The sequence below is a fragment of the Rhipicephalus microplus genome, chromosome X (genome assembly GCF_043290135.1).
Source record: "Rhipicephalus microplus isolate Deutch F79 chromosome X, USDA_Rmic, whole genome shotgun sequence".
NCBI classification, from domain to species: Eukaryota; Metazoa; Arthropoda; class Arachnida; order Ixodida; family Ixodidae; genus Rhipicephalus; species Rhipicephalus microplus.
Window position 1 is genome coordinate 257,736,308 of NC_134710.1, and position 24,654 is coordinate 257,760,961.

General features: G+C 44.8%; 1 protein-coding gene across 1 annotated transcript in view; it reads right to left on the reverse strand.

The window, feature by feature from the left end:
- Positions 1 to 24,654, reverse strand: part of Edem2 (ER degradation enhancer, mannosidase alpha-like 2) — a 170,119-nt gene that overhangs the window by 109,702 nt on the left and 35,763 nt on the right. Inside the window, exon 5 of the mRNA XM_037414120.2 lies at positions 6,475 to 6,587. Coding sequence (XP_037270017.2) covers positions 6,475 to 6,587 — 113 coding nt within the window. The remainder of the gene's footprint in view (positions 1 to 6,474; positions 6,588 to 24,654) is intronic.

A 24,654-nucleotide genomic window follows, 5' to 3' on the forward strand; every position in this document is an offset into this window, starting at 1 on the left:
GCCAAGCAGCCCAGTTGCTTCGAGAGCTCCATGAGGGAACACGGGAGCTTGCGACGGTTCTCGGGAGGGCTGGCCTCAAGTTATTGCAACGTGGCCACAGCAAACATGTCCTTGAGTGCGCACAAAGTTGGCAATGCGGCCGGTGACAACTTGAAACTGGACGCCAGCAAGGCATTAGTTGTGACGCGGAGTTGTGCGATGGTGTGCTGTAGCTCCGCGGCAGTGTCGGATGATTCGATTGGAGATGGCCGACATCCACGGAGGATACAGTGACTCCGGTCCTCATGGTGTTAGAATACAGGACCAGGGACGCGTGGATGGCGTGGCGTCCCTTGGAGATCCAGTATTGGTCAAAATCGTGGCAATTGGATCCATACCATTAGAGGCGCCAATGGCGTTCCCAGGCAAGTGGACTCTTGTGATGTTGTGCCAGATATATAGGAGGCATGTACGCCGTCCCTAGGCGAGAGGAGCCCATCTGCAAGGTTGGCCGAAAAGTATTGCATCGCTGGACAGGTTTCCCGGAACCACAACGGAGGCCTGGACGCCATCCACTGGTGGTGGAATCGACGAGGAAGCAAGAAAGCGTGACGGTGTTTCTAGGGAATATGCGTGACCTCAAGCTGGCAGCTGAGGTCTACCAAAGCCTTTTTGATGACTGCGCCATTGTCCACGAGAAATAAGACACAACGCCCATATGCCAGGCCGGTTGTTCTTATTCTGCTTCGTCTTTCTCTCCTTCGCGCTGACTGAGCACGAGAGCCAAAGCTCCGTTGCCACTTTTCATCATTACACTATGTATATACATTGATTCGCTTCACATTGACATGAGTAGAAGGGCACACCGAGCGATTTCTGCAACTAGCCACATAACGCACAAGAAATGCACAGAATGAAGAAACATGGTTGGGCATGTTATCATGTAAAATTAATATTAAATAATAAATTAATATTAAATTAATTAATTAAAGGCGGTGGTGTTCTTATAGCTATCAAAAAAGGATTAGTGCCGTTTCTGGTGAATACCGACTCCTGCCTTGAAATAGTGTGGGCCGCCTGTACTACATCAACGGCAAAGGTACTGGTTGGCGTCTGCTACCGTCCGCCGGATTCCAATAGTTCCTTCATTGACGAACTTCGAAGTTCCATTACTTCGGCTATCGGTAAATACCCAGCCGACATTACTTACCTGGTTGGTGACTTTAACTTTCCGCAAATAGATTGGTCTCAATTGTCATCTTCTTGCCAAAATGCAACAGAGCTCATAAACCTCACCTTAGACTTCAACTTTTTCCAAGCAATTAATCAGCCAACCCGCGGTACTAATATTCTTGATCTCGTTTTCTGCAATGCTCCTGAGTCAATTAGTGATGTTTTATACCTTGACGGTTTTAGTGATCACAGGCTTATCCAATTACAACTTACCATTCCTCTTGCATTTCAAGGTAGCACGATCACTCAAATCCGCGATTACAATCGAGCTAATTATAAGGATATGAATATTGCACTTAACAAATTTTTCGTTCAGACATTTTTACCTTCGTTTTTTAATAGGACCGTTGAGCAGAACTGGGTGCTTTTTAAGAACGTGCTAACAAATTTAGTGCACCGATACGTTCCCGTGGTGTCCATTTCCAACGATAAAACTAATCCCTGGTTTAACAAACATCTTAATCGTCATCGTAATAAAAAGAAGCGTCTTTACAGAAAAGCTAAGCTTGCACCTACATCATCGGCTTGGAAAAAATATCGCAAATGCTTAAAAAGCTACTGTTGCGTCGTTCGAACTTCAAAAAAGAAATATTTTTCCCAGGATCTTCCCTCTCTCTTGAAATCTAATCCTAAAAAGTTTTGGCGTGTTGTGTCTCCTAATAGCATTAGTAATCACATTTCACTGTATGACGATAAACAGCAGCCACTTGATGATAGCGAATGCCTGCATGTCTTTAACAGATATTTTGCTTCTGTATTTACGAGGGAAGATCATTCCAACATACCCATTGTTCCTGACCATGATTATCAGTACATGAGTGCGATTGATGTCTCCGCTGAAGGTGTCGCTAATCTCATAGGAAATCTCAAGATCGCAACCAGTGCTGGAGTTGACAACATTAACTCTAAAATATTAAAAAACACAGTCCTAATATCAAGTAAAATTCTTTGCTATATTTTTCAGCAATCATTATCATCAGGCTTATTACCCACGGACTGGAAGATCGCCAAGGTCATCCCAATTTTCAAAAGCGGTAATAAAAATTCCCCGCATAACTACCGACCCATATCACTAACATGCATTTGCTGTAGGTTACTTGAACACATTATCGCCTCCCATATTTACGCTCATCTTGAACATAATTCCTTCTTTTTTCCTCAGCAACACGTTTTCAGAAAAGCACTGTCATGTGACACGCAGCTGCTAGAATTCACAACTGACTTGCACTCTAACATGGACGCTAATCTTCAAACGGATTGTATTTTTTTAGATTTTGCCAAAGCATTTGACTGTGTGGCACACTCGCGTTTATTCTCGAAATTATCAGCTCTCTGTCTGGATTCTTTAACATTATCATGGCTTCGTAACTTTCTTTCTTTCCGTCAGCAGTTTACTTCAGCTAACAGTTTTACCTCATCTCTCTGTGACGTAACATCAGGTGTGCCCCAGGGCAGTGTCCTTGGTCCTTTACTGTTCCTAATATACATTAACGATTTACCCACAGGCATATCTTCTAACCTGCGTCTTTTCGCTGACGACTGCATCATTTACCGCTCAATTAAATCCACCGAAGATCACCTCGTACTTCAAAATGATCTCATATTAATTGCAAAGTGGTGTGACAAATGGCAGATGAGTCTTAACTCTACTAAATGTAAGGTTATCACTTTCAGCCGCAAGCGCATCAATTCCGATTTTTCATACCTCATAGATAGCACATTAATACCCAGGCATCATCGTATAAATATTTAGGCGTCCATCTCAAGCACAATCTTTCATGGGACATGCATATTAACACCATTACTGCCAAGGCATCCAGGTCACTTGGATACCTGCGCCGGAACTTGTGGAACTCACCAAGCAGTCTAAGACAACTCACCTATGAAACCATCGTTCGTCCGCAATTAGAATATGCTTCACCAGTGTGGTCTTCTCATCAAATCTACCTGACTAACAAGCTTGAGTCTGTACAAAACAGAGCCGCTCGTTTCATTACTTCCAACTACAGCCCACATTCCAGCATAACGCAGATCAAACATGACATACCGCTTGTGCCATTAATTGTACGTCGTTCCATTTCTCTTTTATCTTTACTCCATAAATATCGCTATAGCATCAGGCCATCTCCCTTACCACTGGAAGCGCCTTCACGCATATCACGCCGCTTGCATGATCAATATAGCATTAAACGCATCAGTGGACGAACTAACACTTTCAATTCATCAGCACTTCCCGAGCCATTGTTCTATGGAATGATCTTTCCGACAATATTGCATCTATCAGTAACCATCAAGCATTTCTTGACCAATTGCGTAAGCATTTCTTGAAATAGTATCATGTCGTCACCATTACTTTTTATTTCGCGAATTCTTCCGCCATTCTTTCCTTTGCGAGTGTGTGTGATTGGCGAAAAATTGTTTCATGGAATAAGAAAGGCTGTTCCTCTGTTTGAAAATGCTTTGCACTGTACATATGTATATGCACTGTATATATTTCAATTTTTGTTTCCCTGTATTTATTAATGCATTTATCTCTGATATTTTTTGTTTCGTACTTGCTCCCCTTACTCAATGCCCTATCGGGCCTTGTAAGGTATCATGAATAAATAAATAAATAAATAAACATACATTATAACCATAATTTCTTACAAAAAATAAAATAAACTCTGTGCAAGCAATGTTTCACACAGCAAACAGACACATGACATAGCACAATACTGTTGACTACTTTTTTCAATTGACATGAAGATTACCCTGCACATTACATGTCATATTATACACCCCTTATGTTACCAAATGTAATTATGAATGTATAAAAACACGCTACATATTTCTTTCATTCCACGTTGTAAGCAGAGCCAGGGTCCTTGACTTGTGAGATGCACTTTGCCCACATGAGAACTATGTTATCTACGCTTAACAGAGATTAATGATTAATGATGTCTTTTCAGATCGAGTGAGTTGTCACAATGATGCATTTTCGAAGGCTAGTCCATTTAATGGTGCAACAAGTGGCCGTTGCTTCACACGGCCACTGTACCTGTCGTTTACCGTATTTTACTGCGATTACCTTTACTTACTCTCTTTACAAGCATACGCATAGGGAAGGGGGGGGGGGGGAAGTCTCAAGACTTTGACATACATGTACACAATCTGCTCAAACTATATATCCTGCCGATAATATAGCCAGGAAAGCTAATGGCTGCCCCCCCCCTCTCCGAAAAAAAATTCTGGCTACGCCCCTGGCACATCGAATGGTTTGCGTGCTGTAACAGTGGCATTAACTTAAAGCTTTAGTTCCTAACATGCCATAACCACGTTTGCTGACTAGGATATTCATATTTTCTACGAAGTTGCTGGCTACAGCAAAGCATCTTTGTCTTGTGTGTCGTATCCGCTGCTGTCAGTGGACGAATGGCCATGCGGTGTTCTTACCTTATCTGGTATATCGCGTTTTGCGAGTGTTTTGAAGTGGTATAGGGCAAGGGTCAGCGTGCGTACATCCCTGTATTGATTGAGGACACAAACTACAGGTGGCCAACGTGGCCTTCATTTCTCACTGCAATTAGTGCAACTGAGAAAATTTTGAGGCTGATTGGGCATTTTGGTGCAGCGTGGTGCAATTTCGGCCAATTTCATGGTTTTGGCACAAATCGGTACAAAAATGGGGAATCGTATCAAATTGGTGCAATTGGCATAGCTGTTGCACTCCTGCGCTGCCCTCTCACAAGCAATTGCAAATATGGGCCAGTGTGCCATAAGCAGTGATAAAAGTGAGCTTTTACTTTTTGGAGCATACTGTACTCCTTTGGAGCAACCATAAGTGTTTTCAGGGTGGAAAAAGTTCTAGCTAGGAGTAGCTATTGGTGTTTTAGGAGCAGATATAAAATTTTCCATATATTATTTAGAGTTCAGAGCATTGCTGAAGCATCTCGTAAATAATGATATTTATTATGAAATATATCTCACAGGCAACAATCAATGTTAAATTCAAGAAGCAAGATGGCCGGTTGTCAAAAATATGCCGTGAAATAAGCTATGTATTTAAAATACTAGTATTGGTCGCAGAAATGAAATCATACCGATGAAGCTGAACGCCACAATTTAGAAGTAACCACGTTCCCATACAACTGTAGCCAAATAAGCAGTAGATAATTGGTATGAAATAGAATGGCAATGCTGCTCATTTTCCCATTTCACAACACTAGCCTGCATGTACAGCTGAAAAAAAAAAAAGCTAAATAACCTATATGCTTGATATATCAGTTCTCACAAAAATTAGATTAGAGCCGATCATACTGCACACTATAGTTGCACACTGGGATGATAGTAGACAGATTCTTCCCAGTTTTTTTAGGACTTACCATAAAATGCCGAGCAAGCATCCCTCACCCCCCTACGGTGAAGGATAATCAGGTCAGATTTGGAAGGGGGCACTTGCTCGGTCACGTACTGGTCACTGGCGCTTATTTCAGAAACCCCAAAACAATGAAGAGGGGCACTTGTTCAGCACTTTACACTTTACGATACGAGTTGGAGTCGGTCAAACAGTAAAACTTCATTCTTATTTTCTCAGTGTCATTGTGGAGCAGTTTCGGAGCAGTCACGAACAAATATTGCATTTTGGAGCAGCATTTCTCTTTTGGAGCAGTTTAGAGCACAACTTCATCACTGCATTAACAGGTCAGTTAAAGTGCAGGTATGCAACAGCTGCGTCAAAACCATGAAATCTGCAAAAATTGTGCGCCACTGTGCCTAAATGCTCGAACAGCCTCAAAATTTTCTCAGTTGCACTAATTTCGGCAAGAAATAGATGCCACGTTGGCCACCTGTAGTTTGTGTCAGCAATTAATCCAGGTGCACATACCCTAACCTTAAACCACGATGCATGGTGTAAGATATATACTCATTAGGCCCGGACACTCGTGAAATGTGACTGACCAGATAAAGTAACAATGCCGCACGGCCATTGGTTCGCTGACCGCAGCGGATATCTATCGGCGGGACGACACAACTTCAAAACAAAAATGCCGCCGTGACCTGTGTTGTATTACCTGATGTGTAGTGCGTTATGGGTAGAAATATGGGATTGCCTCACATATGGAAATGTGTTGATGGACGGTCTGAATTGAGTGAAAAATGTAATTCTAGGAGTCAAATGAACAGATGCTTACTATAGAGAGTGCATGTTTTTTTTTCAGTTATGCAAATAACATGCAAAGTGGGCAACTTTTTATGATATATTCACAATAATTTACTTACCCAACCATTCTGATGTTGGTTTCAAATACAGATACAACAATGTCACTGTCAAAGTTGACATCCCGGATAACAAGTTTAACAGCCCTTTCAAATTCCTCCATGTCACCTAAAAGCTGAAAAAGAAAATAAGGCATGTGTCATAAAATTATTGTTTATGACTACTATACTTATACAAACTAGAAACACGAAAAATGGCATTTCATGGTTTCTTTTAACAATTTCATTTTTATAACTTTCTATTTAACACTAAGTTCCAGTTTAAAATTGAGTCGCACAGGTTGTATCCCCCCCCCCTTACCCCCAATTGAAAGTAAACCCTTTACAGCTTCAATATGCTTCACTGCATCTGATTATTGTATTGCGGCAAAGTCGCATTTCAAGCTTCGCTATGATTGAAATTTCAAAAAAGGAAAAAAAAATATGGTCAACATTCGATTAAAAGTGACCGCTCTAGATTTTCAATGTGTTTCACCCCATCACATTGGTATTGCAGCAAAGCTGCCTTTCAGGCTTCGCTATCATCGCAAATGTATTGACTAAAAAAAAAAAAAAAAAATGCTGGTTCCAACATTGATATGAGAGATGTGGCAGAGGTTGCGGCTCAGGTAATGCTGTTTTGGACTTGAAACTTAAGCAGGAAGTCAGAAGTATCGGGAACTGAAGATTTATAGCATTCAAAATTTCAAATGTTCTAATATATTGACATCTAAGAGGCAGATTTGGAATTCTGAACTCTAAGGGAGCTCACCCGTGTTTACCACATCACTTTAGCTTCCACAGGAGTTAAAAGAGGAAAAGTGGCTGAGGAAATAGCATCTTTGCATTTAATGTGTAAAGTGTTGTCGGCAACACTCAGTTTGCACCAAATCATGTACATAAAATATAATTCGGCTTCTGCCATGCCTCATTCTTGATAAGACATCCATGAAATACCACCCCACCAGCACTTTACAAACCTAGCCAAAAGAAACACTTTCATGTTGCCATCATAAGAATATGCTTAGAATTCCTCTCCAAATTTTTTCCTGCAATTTCTCTTCAACGCATTTGAAAAATAATCCATTCAATTTGCCCTCACGCTTCAACGTTCAAATTCACTTCGCACCCAACATTTTGCTATTCGCCTCTACTTATAAGCGAAATCCAAGTCCTGGAACATTTCTAACGCACAACGTTTATCCTCGTATTCAGAAATTATCCTCGACTTGAACTTGACTTGCCAGTGCCTTCAATGCAGCGCAAATGCATTTCAAGCACGCTGTCTTTAGCAGTGCCAAGGCTGCACAAACACGTTTCAAATGCGCTGCCTTGATTAAGACAGTGGCAAGTCAAGTTCAAGTCAAGGAGCGTTTCTGAATATGGGGGTAAGAATGCAAGGAAAATGCTCAATATGTTCAAAGGCTTCTCTTGACACTCAGTTACTGAAACAAAAAAGGTACAAGAATAATCCTGTATCAACACTTAATGATGCTGCCAAGTCAGTTATGTAGCACAGACAGAACCTATGTATTAACAAATGGTTCTTTTAAAAATTGGTCTAGCACAAAAGTAACATGTGAGTAGCCTGCATGACAAACATGCCAGTATGTGTTCACATGATAAAAAGTCCCAGTGCTGAACTATGGGCCCCCTTCTCCAATTAGTGTTGACGTGGGCATTTACATATCAAACTTTCAACCTATAACCCCTCAAGCAGCAGTGGCTATGGTTGTGTACACAACTTGTTTGTGCTAGTTGTGTGAACTTGTGGTTGAAAGAGAGCAAAATGCGCTGCTCATTGGATGAATTGAACCGTATGTTTGGTACGTCTTGACATAAACTCTGTGTGCTACATATGACTGTAGATGATAACTTTGGTGAATGCACTACAATGCTCGGCGGTTGTTTCATGAGCCACGCTGGAGGACCAACGTCAAAAATATTACTTTTTTTCGATATTACTACAACTAAAAAATTATTGTGTGGACTACCTGGAGTCTATGATTTCATTTTTTCATATCAGAATGAAATGTGACTGACTGCAGAATAATTAGATATTGAAATTGCATTCTAATTACAATTAACAACTGGAATTCAAAACAACACACTTCATTTTCCTTTTTAGAATACAACATTGAGTGCCTTGCAGTTATGCTATGAGAGCTCGACACATTCATCATAACTCGCACCTGAAGGGATAATCTTGAGCCAATTTTGCAAAGCGTAATGCAATGCCAATAACCTAAGCATTCCAAAATTATTAACCAGCCTTCTGAATTTGTGCAACGGTGCACAGGTGTGAATTACTGTCAGGGGAGCCAACTCATAAAAAAGGATTAAAGATTGGCTAAAGAGCATATGGCAGGGATTTACAAATACTAACAGGCATTTAGTGCTGTCAGTAAAGCAAAAAGTGCAAAATGACCTTATTGTGCCAGTACAAGCACATGGAGCTAAAACTTGGAGGATAAAAAAAAACTAGAGAAAATGTTAGGGAGACGCAGGATAAAATGGAGCAGAAAATGATAGGTGTAACATTAAAAGATCAGAAGGCAGCAGAATAAATTAGAGAACAAACATCGGTTGCAGGCTTTTAATTTACATTAAAAAATGCAAATAAAAAAATGAGCAGGCTACATTATGCATAAGACAGTCAACCAGTGGTCAGTAAGAGATGAGGAGAAACACAGCCGTGTGTGGCAGCATGTTCGGTGGAGTGATGAAATCGAGTTCAAAGTATAAAATGAAACACGCTTGTTCAGGATAGGGTAAATTGGAGATCATTGGGAGAGGCCTTCATCCACCAGCATACATAGAGAAGTGATGAAATCGAGTTCAGAAGTGTAAAATGAAACATGCTTGTGCAGGATAGGGTAAATTGGAAATCGTTGGGAGAGGCCTTCATCCACCAGCATACATAGAGAAGCCTGAAAACAATGATGAATCTAATGAATGTATCTTTGAATGAATGTATCATGAATGAATGAATCTAATGAATATATCAGACTGCAGTACTGTCTTATGTCTCTTGCATAAAATGCACTTTTAGTTTTCACACAACCACTTATACTGGATTATTTAGTAGTGTACATATACTGTACAACTTTAGTTTACATATTTAGTGTAGTACAACTTTAGGTTAATAGTATTAACCCATTAATACATACTGTGTTGATTATTGATGTGAAAATGACAATTTCAAATCCTTTTAATGGTGTACTTCATAAGTGAGCACCTGTACACTATTTTACTAGTGTATACAAATTTGTTATATGTAAGCGGTTATTTTCCATTTTTCAGAATATGCAGAATATGTTACAGTAGAATACCATTGCAATTACTATCTAATACCACTAAACTGCATGTGCAACTGGGAACCTTCATGCCCATTGTCCTCACTTCCCCTTCAACTTCAAAAAATATTACCTGCTCAACCCATGAATCAATGAATAACTTCGTTTAGACTTCAAGGACAGGCTATACCAATTGTACATAAACTACAATACAGGTACTCATTCATGACTTCTTTGCGCAAACACGTACACGGACACAAGGAAAAGAGGCAAACAACACGTGCGCCCGTGTTGTTTGCCTCTTTTCCTTGTGTCCGTGTACGTGTTTGCGCAAAGAAGTCATGAATGAGTACCAACTCGCCCAACTTTCAGTACTGTTGTTACAATACAGGTAACCTGGCTAGGCGCATTAAAAATAGCCACTTTAAGTTACTGAAACTATCATTTTTTAATTAACTATTACAATATAATTACAACTTTATCATAAAAATAATGACATTTTACAAATTTATCTTCGTGCTATCTATAAACAAAACAAAAGGGCAACACACTTAAAAAGAAAGAGGGAGAGATAAAAAGAAGGACTTTAAGCATCTAAATGTGGCACTGTTGGATGGCTTGTTTCACTAAGCTTGTGCAGATTGATATCCGCTAATGGAATTGATCAATTCATATTAGATATGTGCCTCCCTGCAGGTCTTTTCCTCCAAATGCACATGTATGTATGCTTGTTTTTTCAGCAATAAATATAAGATAAAATGTAATCAGGAGAAAGTAAATTGAAGCAATTAAAAAGATAATAAAAAACTAGAAATGAAACAGTAGGTGCAACACTCTTGCCACAGCATCCTTCTTAATGCTACTGATATCAAGATGTCCAGTGCACAAGAAATGTCATTTGATGTTTTAAGCATTCCTAGATATCATGACCTATGATCTCCTGTGCCTTTAACATTCTATCTTATGACTTTATGAAAGCTGGCTTCTGATGCATGCCTGGCTTTAGACATTGCATTTCAACGCCACTGTTTTATGGCAGTTTACTATTTCATGAAGCTAGAAATACAAATAATATACCAGGAAGGTGAACTGAAGGCTTTGTTCAAAAATTTGGTGATGGATGTCAAACTGCTTCACAGAGGGTAGCTGTGTAGAATAGAAGCGGACAGCACTGCATGTAGAAGTAAACTTTATTACACATAAAATGATTCTATTTGTTTGGAGGTTTTGCCCTGCTGTGGTGGTCTAGTGGCTAAGATGCTCGGCTGCTGACCCGCAGGTCGCGAGATCGAATCTCGGCTGCGGCAGCTGCCTTTTCGATAGAGGTGAGAGTGCTGCAAGCCCGTGTGCTGAAATTTGGGTGCACGTTAGAGAACCCCAGGAGGCCGAAATTACCGGAGCCTTCTATTACAGCATCTCTCATAATCATTTGGTGGTTTTGGGACGTTAAACCTCACATATCAAATATTTGTTTGGAGGTTTTCAAATCGGTAATACCAAGGAATGCCTTTTGTTAAAGCTGTGAAATGCACCCAGAATGAAAAAATACCTCCACATGACTCCTTTACCATCAAAATGAAAATAAATAGTATTATAAATATATAGCTATCAGAAATATGATGCTGCCCCTCTTAGCATGTCTGAGAGGCATTACCTTTTTTTTTCCATTTCTTGCATTGTACTTCAAACTACTATGTTATGCCCCCACAGAGTAATGCTTCTCCTGCTCTGCTTATAACTGTGCCCCACTTTAGAATGAGTATGGCCTCCTTTAAAATTTGGCAGGTGTCCTGAGGTGATAATGACACAATGGTATTACTCTCTGCCACCACATGATGCCACCACCTTAGTAGCAATCATTTTTATTTTGTCTGAAGGTACTGATTCATTGTGATGTCTTCAGAACTACATACAATGTCCTTTGTATTTACACTACCTTCAAACAAAAAATTAACGACATCTTTCCAAAGGGAAGCCTGATAGGATCCGAAGCAGCAGCGTTGCATACGGATGCGATCGTCGTTTTTGACTCGCGCCTCGTCGGTGTCGTTGGTCTTCCGCTGCGACATGCTCGGCTTTCCTGGCTTGTACCTCGTTGGTGTTGCAGCTGCGACGTCGTCATTCGCAAACGCGATCGGCTCTTCTAACCCTCGTAACGGCGGCGACAGCCAGGTTAGGCCAAATTGCTTCGGCGGGCGAAGGTTCGGTGGGCGAATAAAGCTTCGCTTCTTGGCGTCTTCTCCATCACAGATAAACGAGCTGAAAGAGAGTTCACTCGATGTGTGCTCAAACATTTCGAGCGGTAGAGGGTGAAGCGAGAGAGAGGTGACACGCGGCAAGTGCGTGGCAGGCGAGGGAGAGAGTGACGTCATTACAAGCTGCGAGGGAAGGCGTGACCTACTCGACAACGTCTCAACGCTTGCAACGAAGGAAGCCCAATGCGGCGCGTTGACACGGAGACACAGATGGACAGCATTACACAGGCTAGTCAAAAAGCTGCTTCGCATCTAATAAGCAAACAACATCTTGAGACTTCAAAAAGAAACTGTACAGGTATCTTTGAGAAAAACTGCAGATACCTTTCAGAATGTACAATGTTAAACGATCGAAACGTGACCTAAAAACTTTAACAAATGGTATGTGCAATCCCTCAAGATAACTGCCTCATATTGCTATAAATCTGCCCGTTACAGGCGATGTTAGCCCGCATCTAACTCCTCAAGTCTAAAATTACGCTACGACACAAAATAAAAGTGTAAAAGAAAGCATGTGTATTCCATAGCCCTAAACTGTTGCTCCTCAATCTATGAGGACTGAACTCGTGGAAATGTCACATGTAAAAATATTGTCACGGGCTAAGTAGATGCCTGAGGTTGACGACGACGAAGTGCTGTGGGGAATATGCTCGGACTGCAGCAGCGTTGTATGCATCTGCTCGCCAGTATATTCACTGTGTATACTTTATTCCCCGTAACATCATTGGTGGAAGGTGCGGGGTACAACTCGCTATACAGCCCCACAAGCTGGATCTTCGCAGCGGACGGCGCATTGCAGCTACCACGATGACCGACCAGGCTACTCAATGTCAACAAGAGCCGTCAGCCCCGCAACGGATCGTTGTGGTGCAACCTCGTGACCCAGGCCCATTCAACAGCACAAGTGGCATAGACGTCTATGACTGGCTGGTTCTATATGAGCGCGTCAGTAGCAGCAACCATTGGGATCTGACGCTTATGTTGGCGAACATCATCATCTACTTGCATGGCACGGCAAAACTCTGGTACGAGACACATCAAGAAGAGTTGACCAGCTGGGACGTCTGTAAGCAGAAATTGCGCCATCTATTTGGGAAACCCATCGGACATCAAGTGGCCGCAAAGAAAGAGCTTGCGACTCGTGCCCAGACATCCACAGAGTCGTACATCGCGTACATCCAGGACGTGTTGGCTTTGTGCCGCAAGGTCGACAAGGACATGCTCGACGAGGACAAAGTTGGACACATCCTGAAAGGAATTGCCGATGACGCCTTCAATTTTCTGCTGTGCAAGGACTGCTCGACGGTGGAGTCAGTTATCGAAGCATGTCGTCGCTTCGAACAGGCAAAAAGTAGGCGCATAGTTCACCGATTTGAACGCCTTCCCAACACGGCGGCTACGTCCTCTTGTGAAGATTTGTCCACACTACATCAACTACCAGCGCCAGAAAACGTCACCAGAATAATCCATCGTGAACTCGAGGCTATGGCATGCGCTATGTCTAGCGTCACCGCCAGGACACAACCTCGATGCTGTTTCAATGATACAGGCCGTGGTTCGCCAAGAGATCGCGAATATGGGCATTTTGCCACCTCATCAAAATGCCCCTGCTACTTCCAGCTCGGCTCCAGTCGTTGCGGCTGCCACTCTGAACCGCACGTTCGTGCCAAGACGAAACCCAGCTGAATGGCGCACTCATGATGATCGGCCCATATGTGTCACGTGCCATCGGATAGGACACATCGCTCGCCATTGCCGCAGCCGTTGAACCTTATCACCTCAACCGAGCTTCTATGATGGGGGACCTCGCTCCGAACGTGCACCTTATGCCCCGTCCTACTGTGCAAAGACAGGTGCAGAGCATAATTCAGAACGTCGGACCAGCCGCTCGCCATTGCCCGTGCGTTGTCAGTCCCGCTTGCCCCAACCCCGCCGTTCTCGGTCTCCCTACGACCGTCGCTCGGAAAGCTAGCCGGTGCAGCCCCCGGAGGTGACGCTGCATACACGACTCGGAATGCAAATCCTCTGATTACTCCCGACCAGCGGTGCAACCTTCTTACAATACTCGCTGATGGCTTACCTGTAACTGCTCTTATTGATACCGATGCGCAAATATCTGTGATGAGCTCAGACCTCCGCCGCCGCCTCCAAAAAGTTCTGACACCTGCGATTGCACCTACCGTTCGTACAGCGGATGGGAGTACTCCTGCTGTCCTTGGAATGTGCACTGCGCAAATAACGATTTCTGAGCACCAAACTTCAGTTCTGTTTGCTGTACTAGAAAATTGCCCTCATGACCTTATCCTTGGACCCGACTTTCTGACTTCACACGCTGCGCTCATTGACTGTTCCAAAGGTCTTCTTCGGCTCGAACTACCATCCTTCTCAGAAACCGTCTCTACCAGCCCACCTCGTCTACGCTCTGTCGATATCCTCAGACTTCCGCCGCAAGCCGCAATCCAAGTCCAACTCTCGCCATATCCTCCAGTACCCGATGGTGATTATGTTGCTGCCCCAATTTCTGACGTGGCCATGACACGTAATGTTGCACTCCCCAACACGGTGGTTACCGTTAAGGACAACCGAACTTCATTTCCCGTCCTCAATTTTGGCTTCTCAGTGCAAGTTATTCCTCGCGGCATGTCACTTGTGCATCTGACACCACTGGTCGACCACACAGTTTCCGCCCTAACCACCGATCCACCACCCGATTTTTCATCAACGTCGCTCTCGTCACGTTCCTGTTCCGACCTTTTCAAGCCAATGCTATCTGACAAGCTCACCTCTGAACAAGTCTCTGCTCTCTGCCGTGTGCTTGCTTCTTATCGGGAGATCTTTGACTTCGGCGACCGTAGTTTAGGCCAGACATCCGTGGTAACTCATCGCATCGACACCGGTGACGCTCGGCTCATTCGCCGACGGCCCTACCGTGTGTCAGCCCCGGAGCGTGCTATTATACAGCGAGAAGTCGATAAAATGCTTCATAAGGGCATAATCGAACCCTCATCTAGTCCCTGGTCTTCACCCGTTGTACTTGTTAAAAAGAAGGACAATAGCTGCAGATTTTGTGTTGATTACTGCCATCTCAACCATATTACCAAGAAAGATGTCTATCTCCTACCCCGCATATACGATGCACCCGATTGCTTACACGGTGCCAAACATTTCTCTTCAATAGACCTTCGGTCAGGCTACTGGCAGATCGCTGTGGACGACAAAGACAGAGAGAAGACGGCCTTCGTGACTAATGATGGACTTTATCAGTTCAAGATGATGCCTTTTGGATTATGCAATGCCCCCGCGACTTTTGAGCGCATGATGGACTTTCTCCTTCGTGCCATGAAGTGGACCATCTGCCTCTGCTATCTTGACGACGTTATTGTTTTTTCGACTACTTTCGACTACTTTCGACGACAATCTTACCCGTCTGTCCACAGTGCTTGATGTTTTCCGACGTGCCAACTTGCAACTTAACTCATCCAAATGTCGCATTGGGCAATGCCAAATCTGCGTACTCGGCCATCTTGTTGACGCTGCGGGCGTTCAACCAGACCCTGCGAAAGTCCGAGCAGTTCGCGACTTCCCCACACCCCGCTCAGCCAAGGACGTCCAAAGTTTTCTGGGACTGTGCTCCTATTTCCGTCGTTTTGTCGAGTAGTTTGCTAATGTAGCCCGTCCTCTAACCGGCCTCCTCAGAACCGATGTCGCATTCACCTGGGGCCAACAGGAAGCAAACGACCTCTCGTCGCTCGCTGAGATTCTCACCAATCCACCAGTCCTAGCACACTTCGACCCATCTGCCGCCACGGAGCTTTGTACCGACGCCAGTGGCCACGGCATAGGCGCAGTGCTCGCGCAGCAGCAACAAGGCATGCACCGCGTCGTCGCGTATGCAAGCCGACTGTTGTCGCGCTCGAAACAAAATTATTCCATCACATAACGCGAGTGCTTAGCTCTCGTCTGGGCCATTGCGAAATTCCGACCGTACCTGTATGGCCGACCATTCTCAGTTATTACGGACCACCATGCGCTTTGCTGGCTCTCCTCACTCAAGGACCCTACGGGACGCCTTGGTCGCTGGGCGCTGCGCTTACAAGAGTACACTTTTTCTGTATCCCATAAATCCGGACAACTTCACAAGGATGCCGACTGCTTGTCCCGTTACCCAGTCGATCCCCCTGACACGAGCGAAGATGAGCAAGAGGCCCTCGTTCTTTCAATTACCGACTTCACCGACATAGCTGCTGAACAACGCCGCGACCCCTCTTTGCGTGCTATTATCAATGGTCTGCACTCCCCCGACCCTGACCACTCCTTACAACTGTTCGTTCTTCACAACGACATCTTGCACCGCTACAACGCCCGCCCAGATGGTGCTGAGCTTTTACTCGTTGTTCCCGCGCACCTTCGCTCAGACGTTTTGGCCCAGCTCCATGATGCCCCCTCTGCTGGAGACCCAGGGGTGTCACGCACGTATGACCGCGTTCGCTGCCGATTCTTTTGGCCTGGCCTCTACCGTTCTGTGCGACAGTACGTTGCGGCATGCGACCTCTGCCAGCGCCGCAAGACACCTGCTCTGAGACCTGCCGGTACCCTCCAGCCCATCGAAGTACCAGATGAGCCATTTTTCCGAATCGGCCTCGATCTTCTAGGACCTTATTCCCTGTCGGCCACCGGTAATAAGTGGATTGCTATTGCTACTGACTAAGCAACGCGGTATGTCGTTACACGCGCCCTCCCCACCAGCTGCGCTACTGATGTAGCCGATTTTCTTCTTCATGACATCATTCTGCGTCATGGTGCTCCTCGTCAGTCGATCACCGACCGCGGCCGCTGTTTTCTATCTAAAGTAGTCGACGAGCTCCTGCGATCCTGCTCTACACCCACCACAAGTTCACTACAGCGTACCACCCACAAACCAAAGGCCTCACGGAACGCCTCAACCGTACCCTGACGAATATGTTAGCGATGTACGTCTCCAAGGATCACAAAGATTGGGACATCCACTTACCTTTCGTTACCTTCGCATACAACAGTTCACGTCACGATACAGCTAGATTTTCACCTTTTTACCTACTGTTTGATTATGACCCGCCTTTGCCCATGGACACCATGCTCCAACCTGACGCCCCCTCATCGACTACTTATGCTCGTGCTGCCCTGGCCCGAGCTGACATCGCCCGCCAAGTCGCCCGGGATCGTTTATGTGCCTCGCAGCTTAACCAAAAGAGTGCTTACGATCGCCGGCACCGCGACGTACAGTACTCTCCGGGGTCGCTCGTCTTGCTGTGGTTACCATCGCGTCATGTTGGTCTCTGCGAAAAACTGATGTCTTGTTACGTTGGCCCCTACCGCATCGTACGCAAGGTCACCAGCGTGACCTATGAGATAGCTCCACTCCATACCATGTGAGTACCAGCTTCAGTCCCGACCGATATAGTGCACGTCTCACGGCTTAAAGCATACTACTCACGCCCCGAGAATTGATGGCACTGGGATGGTGCTTCTGCCGCCGGCGGGTATTGTCACGGGCTAAGTAGATGCCTGAGGTTGACGACGAAGTGCTGTGGGGAACATGCTCGGACTGCAGCAGCGTTGTACGCATTTGCTTGCCAGTATATTCATTGTGTATACTATATTCCCCGTAACAATATTACATCAACGGAGTTAATGTATACATATTAGATATATATCCGTTCTTGGCACAAAATAAGAAACTTTTAAGGGCTTGTTTTTTTGTCTCACAGAAATGTAACATATATGTATGTTTATTTAACCTGCTCAAAAAAGTGCTTCAGAGTGACATTTGAATTAAAGCTGCGTTTATTTACCGTTTTCTTGCCTTTACCTGTAATAGCTCCTAACATAATGAAAGCAGTTTCAAATGTCAGAAATATTATAAGGCAAGTCACTTGCTGTACTGAAGTGAACAAGAAGGCATGCGATATGGAGAGAGTACAACATGCAACTATTGCGATGCTTTCTTAAAAAAAAGCAGCAAGATAAAAAAAGTCAATGTTTGTGTTGTCCATTTCTACTCCCTTGTGTATCAGCTTGCATGCCTTACTTTCTCTTGTTATGAATCACTATGAACAAGCTCAACTTTCTATCGTTATAGACCCTTTAAGAGTGCTTTTGTGGCCTATGAAACAGCAGTTTAGATCATTGCCAATTTTCTCAAACTCCCATGGCATAAATATGACCAATACACTTGTCTACACTGACACAGGTATTTAGATGAATATGTAACATGAATGCTTCAAAAAATGATTTCCAAGTTAACTTAGAAAACAACTGACAATGTGCAATACAATGTATAAGAGAACTTGGGGGTTTAACTGTGGGTTGCACTGCAAGTGTCATACAATAGGAACAGATAATGCGCGAATAAGATGAGTCAAGGCATTATGGAAATCAAAGGGAATAATTTTCAGCCAGCATGATATGTGTTGTCTGGAGGTCTTTATGTACGACACTATTCTCCTTTCCAGTGATGCCACCGAGGTCTTCCGATTTGAAGCAATTTTCGGAGAAACAAAATTTTCATATTGGAGCACTTAGGAGCACAAAAATTTTATGTTTTGGAGCACTTTGGAGTAGTAATATTTACAATTTTTGAGCAATCTGGAGCAGCTAACTTCAAATGCTGGAGGAAAAGCAACTTGCATTGTTCTGAGGCTCTTGTGAAGCGCTAGAAATATTTAGAATAATTGGAAATTTCATGGAGCCAATCATCTTAGAAGCACTCTGTATTTCAGTTGATAATGCAAGAATAATGGTTTCATGCTGTCGAGAATTATGAAAAAACTTGTTCAGTGATTATACCCATAGCAAGTACACAGAATACAGGTTGAATAAAATTGTACTTCATGAAATAACAATATAAATACACCTATGTGGTTATCAGTACTATATATGGTAGACAAACATTGTGACGTACAATGCTAGAGACTCACACAGTCCCAACTGCATTTTCTTAAGATGACCCCAAGAATAAAAAAGGGTTCTTTTTCTTTACGACTGATTAGACTGCTGGGCGTAACAGGACATCATTCAGCTAGTCTTAGAAAGCCAACCTTTTCCGGCACTCATCTCAGTGCTGAAACTACACAATTTAACATCATTTTCCTTTTGAAGCAATATTTTATGTAGCTATGGCGTTCTGTCTGTACTCCAAAAACCCCTACCGTGTCCTCTTGAAAGCAGTGCATAAAAAAAAATCTCACAAGGTACCTTACGCATACACCTAAGACAACTGGACGGCAAGATACATTTTGTTTTTAATGGGATAGAAATTATATGGACATTCTCGACTGGTTTTTAGAGTTTCCAAGGGTGTAGCCAGAACTGACAAAAAGGGAGGGGGGGGGGGTACACCTTGCTCTGAAGAGGGGTGGGCAGGCAATAGGTCATTTCGCGCTATATATGCCGTGGTGAAAAAACTTCGGAAGTGGGGGGGGGGGGGGGGGGCACGTTCCCGATGTGCACCCCTCCCTTCCCTGACTACGCCACTGGCCGCCAGGTTTTATGTAGTGTCCCAATCGATAACATCCTCCAGCGCATCGTGTTTTACACGTGGGTAAAAGCGTGCGAGCGGGGGCGACCAACGCGGCTAAAGCAGAGATAACAAGAGCCGACCTATCTCCTTTGCAGTGAGGGTGGATGCGATAACATCACCATCAACCCGAGTGCCAGGCCTCCCATCGATTGTTACTCAAGCAGAAAGGAATGCCGTCCGTGTCCAAGGGACAAGAAGGATCGAGCTAGGAACGCGAGGAGGGGGGTGTTATTGTTATAAGCTCCGACTTCAAGCGTGTGATCGCTGGCGCACGCGCTATTTGCAGAGTGTTCCTTGTAGCATGTGGCCACAAAGAGGCACTGCTGTCCACCGAGAGTATATATGGGATTTGGGGAGAGGGAATAAAGTTCTTTTGGTTTCCGCTTGCCAGCAGTCCCCCTCGTTTCACGGCTCTCGGGCTGAACATGGTGGCAGTGGTGGTATCACGCCGTTAATCAGACATGCCTAATGACACGGTATCAAACCCCGCAAAAGCCAAAGTGAACAACGTTCAGGCGGGCGTATCTTGCCTGCGTCCTCCAGCAAACTTCACGTTTTCTAACCCCGGCGAATGACTCACATGAATTGCAACGTTCGAAGACTACGCTTTCATGGCCGGCCTGCACGATGCGAGCAACGAGGCCCAAGTACGGACACTTCTTTACTGTATGGGACCGCAAGCCAGATCCATATTTTTATCCTTCGGGGTATCGACACCGGAGACGCTTCCTTTCACATCTGTCAAAGAAAAATTGGATTCGCACTTCGTGCAGCCGGTGAATGAAATATACAAAAGTCGTTTTCACTATTGCAGTGAGCAGCCAGGCGAGTCCGTGGATGACTTTTTCATGGCGCTACGTAACCTGGTAAAGTGCTGCAGTTACAACAGCCCGTTTGTCGAGGACTGTCTTGTTCGTGACAGATTTGTGGTGGGCATACGTGACAAGAGGCTGTCTGACCAATTATGCCGCTGCACAAAACATACCGCCGAAAAAGAGCTGTGCCAAGCCCGCCTTCATGAGGACACAGAGAAAGAGCGGTTATCCCTCCAAAGATTGACTGTGAATAACGCCCTTGCTGAAACGCTGATCATTGAGTATCGGTGGATGCCAGTTCCTACGGCCTGGGAGCGGTACTCTTACAGGACCAGCCTGAAGGTAATCGACAGGCCATTGCGTACGCTTCAACAGTGCTCTCTTCCACAGAAGTGTGCTATAGCTAGACAGAGAGGAAGTGTCTCACCATGACTTGGGCAGTTTCACGATACGATCAGTTTCTTTGTGGCCGCACCTTCGAAATAGAGACAGACCATCTTCCTTTGGTTACACTTCTGGGTAACAAGGACCTAGAGCTCGTGCCACCTCGCATACAACGAATGCGGATAAAACTGATGCGTTATCAGTATGTGGTGAAATATGTGCCTGGGAAGTACTTAGCTACGGCAGACACTTTGTCACGAGTGCCCTCTGAAGTGCTGGCTGCTCCGATAATAGAGACATTGGAGCTGTTCATCAGCGAAGTGTTTAAGGAATTGCCGCCCCTGGTAGCAAGACGCCTGGATGATGTGCGCAAGCATCAAACTCAAGATGGTGTTTGCTTTGCGGTCATGACCTACTGCACGAAACAATGGCCCAACAAAACCAAGGTGCCTCTGCAGGTCCCTCTGCTTTGGAAAAAGAGAGATAGACTGAGCGTATACGACGGCATCCTTCTGCTAGACCGACGACTTGTGATTCCATTAGCCTTGCACCAGGACATTCTGGCCCTGTTAAACGAACAGCGTCAGGGAGCGCGTTGTTGCCAAGAACGGGCCAGGGAGACTGTTTGGTAGCCTAACTGTGAAATGCATGTAGATGCTATGGTGTCGCAGTGTGCTGTACGCGCCGAGACTATAGTTCAGCGATCCGAGCCTATGTTTCCAACAGTTACACCTGACTTTCCGATAGAGGCGGAAATGTTGTAGGCCCGTGTGCTCAGATTTGGGTGCACATTAAAGAAACCCAGGTGGTCGAAATTTCCAGAGCCCTTCACTACGGCGTCTCTCATAATCATATCGTGGTTTTGAAACGTAGAACCCCACAAATCAATCAATCAGTTACACCTGATAGGCCATGGCAGCACCTGGACATCGATCTGTTTCAACTGAAAGGGCGCGATTACGTCTTGATTGTTGATTATTTCAGGTTTCCCGATGTAGCTTCCGTTGGGTCCATCACGGCACCAGCCGTCATTTCGGCAATCACGAGCTGTATTGCCTGTTTGGCGTACCAGACGTGGTCCGGACCGACAACAAACCGCAGTTTGTGTCACATGAGTTTGCAGAGTCATATGGCTTCCATCATGAGACCAGCAGTCCAAGGTATCCCCAGAGCAATGGAGAGGCGGAGCGCATGGTGCGCACGGTAAAAGACTTGCTCGCCAAAAGTTCTGACCCTTACCTGGCTTTGCTGTCATATTGTGACACGCCTGGTCCAAACGGCGTTTCTCCGGCCTAAGCCTTGATGGGAAGGAAATTGCAAACACGTCTCCCACGACTACCAGAACAACTAGTGCTGTCATTACCGTGTCATACGAGTTTCAGGGAAAAGGATACGAGTTACAGGGCGCAGCAAGCAAAGAACTACAATTGTTGTCGAAGCCCAAGTCCTGGCGACTGCGTGTAGGTCACCGACACGTGCTGCAGTGGGGAAGTGCTTTCCCAGGCCCAGCGTCAACAGTCCTACCTTGTTCAGACCCCCAGAGACGTTCTGCAGCGTAATCGTCGACACTTGGTGCCTCATTTGACAGAAACTAGCAGCTTCTCCACCAGCCCATTCCGAGAACTTGCAACCTGAAGCTTCGCAAGACACCTGTGCAACCAGAAGTAATGCCACGGGAAACTGTGACGCGGACTCGCAGTGGTCGTATAGCGAGGCCGCTTTGACATTGGAACTTGTAAGGACCTTCCCCATAAAATGCGAAAAGGAGGGGGCACTGCCAGTGTTCTTCGTAGTATGTGGCCACAAGGAGGCACTGCTGTCCACGGAGTGTTAGAGTGCCTCGATGCGCGCGCCCCCGCTTAGAGTGATGTCAGCCTTTGTAAGGGCAGGTGCCGCCTCCTCGGCCTTAGCGGCGGCATGGCCGCCATTTTGACTCCACTCAGTCACTTCTGCGTGTTCGCTGCGCCCGAATAATTGTGCTGGCGCTCGCTTTTCTCCGGTTTAATGCGCTCGCTACCGTCACCGTAGCGGGTATTGCGTGCCGCAGGGCACTAATCATTGCAAAAACTCTGGAAGCTGTATCGTTTCCTAAGAGACCCAAAATGAAGGCCTTTTCGACAGTGAAAATCAAACATGACAAGTGGCATCCGGCAAACAGATCATCCATTGACTGCGTAAGTTTCCAGCCGGTATTCCGCATGCATAATTTGTACCGGCACCAATTTCGTGTAAGCAACAGACACGCTGACGGCTGTATGCTTGATTCTCGTGTGCATGAATCGCGTATTTCACTTCGTAAACATTGCTTGCTGCTCTTGGTTGGTACTGTATCTGCCCTTCATTCTTGGTTTCACTATGTGCGATGAGAACTTTATTATTAAATATACATTACACGAGTTTCTTTGCAGATGATATCCTTGTTTTTTTTTTCGTAATATTCATTTGTGGGAATAAAGCTTTGCGCAGCGGTGGTGTTGTACCCACTGAAGTTTAAAGAGTGTGTGTACGTTCCGGAATCACCATATCATCACGAGAGACGCGGTATACATTGGAGGACTTCGGAAATTTTGAACAGGTGTTTTTATGTAACTTGCACCTAAGTTTAAGAACTCCGGCATTTCATCTCCATCGAAGTGGGGCCACTGCGGCCGGAATTCGATTACCGACTGTTCGAGCGCCCAAACCATTACAAAGCCACACAGGTTCTTTCTTTCTACCATCTTTTCCTCGGTTTAGGTACGCCTTCTATGCTGGTGTGATGACCCTTGTAAGAATGTGTGCAGTTCAAAATTTTTTCATTGTTCCTGTACTTCAAGTTTTCTTTTCGTCCTGTCTCGAATCATTACGCAATTGATGTTGTTTTTTTAATCATTTACGACCACTGCGAAGCAACTAGTGACAGTACTCAGTGAATTCTGCCATGGAGCGTATAATTTGAATTGCTTCTGGAAGCGCTGCATTAATGCACAAAAATAAATTATTTCTACACTGGATGATAATAGGGGAAACGGCAGGCGTGTACACACGCACACACACACACACACCGTCAGTATTTAAACTCTTTCAGCACGCATTATTATTTAAGTAAATAATTTATTTATTAATACTGTGAGCTATCAGAGATCATACGCAAGTGCTTATGCAAACTGTACTCGCGAAGCGTCCATACAAAGAAGATGCATAAAGACAAGACGGGACACCGCTGTGTAGAATGAACACGCTATGTCGCAAAAAAACAAAAAAAAACAAGTCAAGTTGTGCGATGAGAAGATCGTGGAGAAATAGTTAATGCAATAAGAAAGGCGTCCGCCTCAGTGGTACCGTGGGCACGGTGCTCGGTTGCTGACGCGAGGCTCACGCTTTCGATCTAGGCCACGGCGGTCTCATTTTGAATAACGTAAAACACCAGAGGACACCCATGTACTGTGTCAGTGCAGGCAAAAAAAAAAAAAACTGATTGTCAAAATTGCTGCAGTCCTGCAATCAGGCGTCATTTTAAAATGCAAAAGCCTCAGATAATAATAAACACTAACAAAGAAAGCATATAAACGACACCACCGATATAGATTTAGAATCCCCTCTGTGGTAACCGGCGTAGGGATTTGTTTTCAACATGAAAGAGTCAGCGTCTGCCTCTAGCGCATAAATCATGTGCAAGCCGTCAGCTTACATGAAATATGCGCTCCCTGAATGCATTCAGGCAAAATTAACTCTAAAAGATGTCCAAGCTTCAATAAGAAGAAAAGCTCGCTAGCTTGCACATGTTTCCGGGCGTATCAGGGCACCACACGAGCGTTGCGTAGCGGGCTTCGCATACGGTCGAGTTGTGGTGGGGAGGCGCAATGGCGGCGGTCGTAGCAGACGACGCGGCTGTCCTCACCCTCAGTGGAGAGCGC